At 38.4% G+C, this 7,177-nt stretch overlaps 1 protein-coding gene across 6 annotated transcripts in view; it reads right to left on the bottom strand.

The window, feature by feature from the left end:
* Nucleotides 1-1,357: 1,357 nt before the first annotated feature.
* sfmbt2 (Scm like with four mbt domains 2) overlaps nt 1,358-7,177 on the bottom strand; it is a 58,287-nt gene continuing 52,467 nt past the window's right edge. For 5 of the 6 annotated variants that reach the window (XM_031300342.2, XM_031300347.2, XM_031300345.2 and 2 more), the window contains 3 exons: nt 3,909-4,172; nt 3,246-3,371; nt 1,358-2,609 (listed from right to left, as the gene is read on the bottom strand). In XM_031300342.2, the coding sequence (XP_031156202.1) occupies nt 2,469-2,609; nt 3,246-3,371; nt 3,909-4,172 (531 nt within the window). In that variant the 3' untranslated portion in view covers nt 1,358-2,468. The remainder of the gene's footprint in view (nt 2,610-3,245; nt 3,372-3,908; nt 4,173-7,177) is intronic. The other variant, XM_035996136.1, reaches the window with a different exon arrangement.

Raw genomic sequence — 7,177 nt, 5'->3', positions numbered from 1 at the left:
TCGACTAGTCCTGGTCTTGGACTTGAGAAAGGTGGACTTGACTACAGCCCTGTTAACTATTAATTATCACTAAATTTCTCACACTCATAATCACTGAAAAGGTCAGTGTTTTCCCTCGGTTTGTGTAAGACTTAGGTGCGCATATTTGGCGGCGGGTTTAGGCGCCTTTCCTCAAGAAAATGTAATGTTTTTTAATTAAAAAAAGCAATTTTGTGGGGTTTTGCGTCTCTTTGTAGTCGGTGTTTGTGTCCCTTTGTGGTAGTTTTGCGTCTCTTTTTCACATCATTTTGGACTGCTATTATCACCATATCTGTGTCTAAAACGTTGGAAAAGCTAGAGCAGATCATAAATAAATAACACTCAAAAGCTTAAAGACAAAACATAAAGCTTAAGAAGTCCGATTACAATCATTAGATCTGAGATAAGTCTTTTAGTTACATTCATTCGGCTTAGGTGCTGCCCAAAACAGCTCGGGGTGCTGCACCTAAACCTTATGACGGCAGGGAAAACCCTGAAGGTTATTACAATAGTTAATAATTCAGTTGTAATGTCTAAATGATGAATGGGACCATTTAGACATTAGATTGTTTCCACAGAGCAGCAGAGAGGAGTGTGGTTCCTCTTTAACTGTGACTTTGTGCATCACTGTGTTTGCTCTGTTAACCACAGTGAGGTCTGACTTCCTATATTCTCACCATGCACAAGGGAGCATCTCTTAACCCTTCATCATCCTTGTCACAACCGTGGCTGTTACATATGAAGAGCTCTTCCGCAGAAACGCGTTTCTATTGTTAGTGGCAGGGTTACTTGAAATGGTACAGCAATACTTGAAATGAATAACAGCTAATAAGCCATGTGTGAACAAAGTGTTCAGGATGAACTAGAGAAAGCTCAATTTTATAACGACAATGTAAGTGTGCTTGTTTGAGCTGTAAGTTGTGGGTGCAAACACTGTAAACAAGGTAACATGTCTTAAAAGGTTGAAGCCTGAAGCACAGAAAGAATTTGAAGTGTTTGCTGAAGTGTAACAAATTAATGAGTAGATCTTTATTTTCTATGGTTTATGATTAAAACACATCATTCAATGTCAATGCCCACATGTCAAGTGGAAAAATAACCAGAATATGACTGCTTTGGTACTACTTTTGAGTAAATGATCAATAATTGTTTTGAGTCAACCTTAGGGGATGCAAAATAGGAAAAAATATACATTTTTTTAGATTAAGTCAGTGTATAATGACGCAGCATTATGTTGTGTGCACTGTACTAGATGGGAACACAGTATACAAGGTACATCCTTACATCAATAATAACATAAATCTTTACTGTAATTGAGTATTTTTGTTACGTGGTTTTGCTACAGGATCTGAGTACTTGTCCACCACTATATATTGTTAACTCCTCAGAAATGTTATCCAAAATATAATCTGGGGGGGGGGGGGGTTGCTAAGGGACTCCAACTGTATCTGTTGTGAACATAGTTCAAAGTACTCAGTATTTTGTAGTTGTAGTTGTAACAAGACAAATGGTCATATTTTGAAAGAGAGGTCATAACCAACGGATACAAAATCAATAGAAATTTATTTTCGTACTTATCAAAAATATCTGCAACACATTTGCATAGATGGACACAAAATAGCTTACATGATTGTTTCATGTGATTGCAATAATGAGAAAAGAGCAACACAACACAAAGCATTTTAGAGGGGCTTACTTCCCCAAACACCTTTTTTTCCTCTATAAATACTAAAGAAGTGTGAATCTAAATACGTAGATGCAGATCATGTTTCTGTTTGTGAAATATCTGTTAGGGGTTTGTTTTAGTGGAAAAGGAGGTCGTGTTGACCTTATATATCAATTATTTCCTCTCCATCCCAATGGATATATTACTCCTCATTAATAAGGATAACAATAAATATTTCAAATATATTACTTCTTGGTTTGTTAAATACTTTCAAATATATTTTTTCGAAACCAATCATGTCACACGAAAAGGAAAAAACTCTTTATGGTCAATAATGATTTTTAACTTAAATGCTATAATGCTCCTCTATCACAAATAACATGGAAATGAAAAGTAAGAAATAAACACAAATGTCTTCAGAACTGAGTCCTCAGCTTTTCATAATAACTTCTTCACAGATCAGTAAAGCACACGGATCGACTCCGATGTGGTTTGACGGACGTGGGTACTGCATCACATTTTCACACCGACAGTATCCCAGAAATGACTCCTTCAACTTCTCACAGGGAAACCTTCGGTTGTGACTTCAGTTTGTGTTTTTTTGAGCCAATGCGACCGCTGCAAAAAATATCCCCTTCTTCTTGCTAGTTGGAAAACAGTAAAAACTTTCACATTGCCAAAACCTTCCACCAGGAGGCACCTAATCCAACAGTTCCCAGTTGTGCAGGACCACAACATTTCTTTTCACTGACTGTGTTCAGTGTTGCTGCTCCTTGAGTTCACTTCAGTCAGCATACTGTCTGTAAAAGGCAACCTTGACGCGCTCTATCTGGTGACACAGTTTGATGGCGGGGCCGAGCTTCAGGTCCATACACTCCTGTACGGTGGGCAGAGTTAGCAACAGCAGGGCCTGACCGTCGATGTCCTGCAAAGGAAGAGATGCACATCAATGCTTAAATAGAGAAAGAGAGAACAGTTCTACTGATTCTGGCATTTGAAGATTTTTTTCTCGTATTTTTCGGCTTTAACTGGCTATTCCCCTCAGCATTTTACCACCGTTCTTTACCGCTGATTGTTTCAAGAGAAAGATGCTTTTTTTGTATCTCTATAAGCATCAAAAAAGTGTTATTTAAGCAGCAAAAGAGGCTATTTACTCCATTTAGAAAAGTAGATCCTCTTGCCATTTAGTCCAGCCTAAATGATTCTGGTCATAAAAAGTAATGAGAATAAAGGGGAAGGATGCAAAGTAGCTTCTAAATAAGTAAAAACAAATTGCAATATTGATTTTTCATTTTTTTACTTGGATCAAGGATCAGAGAGAGAGATACATTTATTTCTTTTTTAAGACATGATCTGAACAATTGTGTGTGTGGGTGCGTGTGTGCTTTTTTACGTCTTTGTGTTAAGGACCTTGAAAGTAACGGAATTTAGTTTGGTCCCTTTTGTCTCGTTAGAAAGTAGTATGTAGTTGCCATGGTAAGAGTTGGGGTCTATTAAGTCAATAGGTGTCAATGTAAGTAAGTGTGTGTGTGTGTGTGTGTGTGTGTGTGTGTGTGTGTACCTGCTCCTGGAAGATGTTGGCCAGGGATGCACAGTCAGTAGAGTTGATAAACTGAACGACTTCGTCTACGCTCCACTCCAGAGGATTTCTGTCCAAAACCAGCTGACCCTCCTCCTCCACCACCACCTGACACACACGTAAAAAACACACGTGTGTTGTTTGGGCAGATAAAGTATATATATATATATATATATATAAATAAATAAAAGACAGAATATGGTCAATATTAAACAATCCATGGTGGTAAAACATTCTTGTTCAAGTACGTTTTTTAATAAGGAAAAAAAGAAAAAGAATCTCGATTCCGATTCTTTGAGGGGACGGAGGTGAAACAGGTTACATGCTTATTTCACAGATATGAAAAATATTCATTTGATTCAAGGGTGAATGACAGTTTAACTGGGCTTTTTCAATGTAAAATAAAGCCAAACTTTAGAGCGTCGCTTACTGTGCTCCATGGCTGCAACACAACGAGCGCCTGGAAGTACACTACGGAAACTTAAACTTGTCCATTCAATTTGGAACCGATAATCTTATTCAAAACCCAAATTTTTCCAAAAGATTCCAATAAAAAAACGATTCCATTAGACTTGTAAGTTTTGAAACGATTCCAAGTTGGAACCGTTTCTCGAGGCCCAATCCTAGCCGTCTGTCTGTCTGCACCTGCATGTCTTGTCCTTTGGGTGGCTGGTACTTGTTGTTCTGGTTGTACGCCGAGAGCGAGCGGGTCGACCTCCTGCGGCCCTCGGGGGCCTCCTTGCTGCCCGTAGTGTTGCCGGCACTGAAGGCCCTGCGCAGAGTCGCGGCCCGGCGTGGGCGGCTGCTGGTCACCTCCACTGAGGAGGCGTCTGTGTGGTCCTCGTGTGGCTCTGAGCTGGTGCCTTCGCTGCCGGATTGCAATGCCATCTCTTCATCCTCCTCACTGTCCTGAGAGAGGAAGAAAGCCTCAGAGTCAGATGGGGGAGGGGGAGGTGTTGTGTTTTGCCTTCAGTCTGGTTCTGACAAGACCTCAGACTAGAGGCGGGGCTAGAATGCTGTCAATCTGACAGGTGTGATTTCCATTGGATCAGAGTACTGTCACTTGGCTGCCTGTTTTGCCAATTTTTCCCAGCCCTTGTCACATGACCAATTAATGTTTCCATGATGACTATCCAAAGTTCTGATACCATGAAACCAGCACTGGAATTGTTTTTTTAAAAAGTGGCAGACTGAGCCTATAGAAAATGTGTATTGTATTTGGTTATACAATTTGTATTTTTGTTTAAAATGAAAACAAGTGAAATTAATAATGAATGTAATGTTTTATTTAGCAGAATAACATTGTGTTGTTCTATCCTATTTCCTATATTTCTAAGCAGATTTTCTATGCTGTATTCGGATGCCTTTCAGGGCCCCCCCTGACTGATTATTGGTCCCTCCTGTGCCACCCCACTTAAAATCTCATCATCCATGCAGACAACATGCATATCCATGCAGATTTGCATTCATTTAGCAACTTGTTTGAATGGATCTTTGATTTTAGATATTTTTAGACTGTATTAAATCAACTAACTGATACTCGTTATTAAATATAGCAATGCCAGTGTCCATCAGGAGATGCACATATTTAGATACTTTTCAGTATTTAAAATCAATGATGCAGAATTAGAGTATGTACCCAATCAGATATGGCTACTACTAGGAATCATTAAAAGGGCAGTTGTATCTAAAGAAGAAATAGGTGTTTGCATCTTCTTGCGTCTGGTAATAGAAATGCAAAAAAATGAAGTTAGATACATTTTTGTGAGAAATGGCGCCACTTTACCACACCACGTTTTGACCAGTTGGTATAAAAAACATTCCTGTAATATTTTGTCTAATCTGATGGTAGAACTCGGCCACTTTCCAGCTCCACTGGTGTCTCATTGGTGTCACAACAAGAGGAGATATTTAAGCTGGGCAGGAACATACACTACCGGTCAAAAGTTTGGTGTCACTTAGAAATTTCCATTCCACTCCATTATAGACAGAATACCAGCTGAGATAAGTTGCATTGTTTTTTTTTAATCAGGGCAGCAGTTTTCAGATTACATTATGTGCTTACATAATTGCAAAAGGGTTCTCGACTGTTGTAGAAAGAAGTGGCTGATCTTTAATGCAATATCTACATTGCCCATTATCAGCAACCATTCATCCAATGTTCCAAAGGCACTTCCTGTTTACTAATCTGATATCATTTTAAAATGCTAACTGAGAAAACAGTGGAGAACCCTTTTGCAATTATGTAAGCACATAATGTAATCTGAAAACTGCTGCCCTGGTTAAAAATGCAAGTGATCTCAGCTGGTATTCTGTCTGTAATGGAGTGGAATGGAAATTTCTAAGTGACCCCAAACTTTTGACCGGTAGTGTATGTGAGATTAGTTCCTTGTAAGTGACATTAGGCATGACTCATGTTGTCCTCGAGAGTTTCAAGTTTCCACTAAGAGCAAGAACTCCGAGGGGTTGGATCAGTTTGCTACCTGGCGTTGGGTTCCAATAGCCGGTTCCAAACCCAGATTCGTTTAGCTCTACAAGAGTTTCTTATTGAATCTTCACTGTGTTGTTGTATAGCAATGAGACATACAAAACATTCATATTTAGCAAAATAGAAAATGTATATCTGGGAAAAAAAACTTGTTTTGGTTCTTTGAACATCATTATTTGAGTTGTAGTTCTAAAATATGAAGTTTATGATTGATAACTCATTAGTCGAAGTTGATAAAATCTGGACCTAAATACATTTGATATGCATTTATTAAGCTAATTTTATGTTGTTTCAGATTTAATAACATTTTATTAAACACTAACTCTATTGCTATGGCAGCTTTTTAAAGGTGCTGTAAGTAGGATTGTGAAGATCCAGGACTTAGCCAAAAAATTTGAACATCAACAACTTCTCAGTCCCTCCCCCCCTTTCTGCTAAAGCCCAAAACGGTATCCTAAGCCCCTCCCCCCACAAGGGAGAATGAATGCGTGTGCATGAACAGTCATTGACATGCAGTTAAACACCCCCCCTGGCCCTGATTGGTGCATCTGAACAGGGAGCGGTGGATTTTTACAAATCGCACTACAGGCTGTAGGTGGTGCCAGAGGAGCCGGATGTTTTTTTAAATGACTGGAACATAGGGGCAGTTTCAGCAAATATGACAGAAAGTTAGTTTCATAAGTCTTACCTACTGCATCTTTAACTGAAATGACGATTTATTATGTATTTATTAATTAAATTTATTGGCATTTATGGTTATTTTTCAAGCAAAAATGCCAAAAATTACCTTGTTTCAGCCTCTCAATTGTGTGGCTTTTGCCGCTTTTCACAGTATGTTTGGGTTTTGGACCGTTGGTTGAACAAAACAATAAAGCTACAATTAAGGATTATTTTCAAGATCAATTAGTCTGCAGATTACTTTTTATAGTATCCCACAGCTCAAGATGAAGAACTTTAAATATCTTGTTTTGTCCAATCCACAGTCCACAAACTAAATACATTCATTTTGCAATGATTTAAAACAGAGAAAAACGTAACATTAGAGAAGCAAGAACAAGCTTTTTCTTTTCAGAAATTTCAAAAATAATTGACATGACTACAATAATTACTTTTAAAGTTTATTAAAATGGTTGCCGATTAATTTTGTGTTGATCAACTAACCAATAGCTCTCCAAAACAAGCAACTTTTTCTACACCCAATTGAAAAAAAAATATATATATATTTCTTTTTTTTTTAAGATTATTTTTTGGGCTTTTTCCGCCTTCCTTTTGATAGGACAGCTAGGTGAGAAAGGGGAGAGAAAGGGGGGAAGACATGCAGGAAATTGTCACAAGTCGGATTCGAACCCTTGACATCTGCGTCGAGGTATAAACCTCGCAGTATATGTGTGCCTGCTCTACCAACTGAGCCAACCCGGCCACAAAA

The sequence above is a fragment of the Sander lucioperca genome, chromosome 20 (assembly GCF_008315115.2).
Source record: "Sander lucioperca isolate FBNREF2018 chromosome 20, SLUC_FBN_1.2, whole genome shotgun sequence".
NCBI lineage: Eukaryota > Metazoa > Chordata > Actinopteri > Perciformes > Percidae > Sander > Sander lucioperca.
This window is presented reverse-complemented; position numbering and strand designations above follow the sequence as displayed.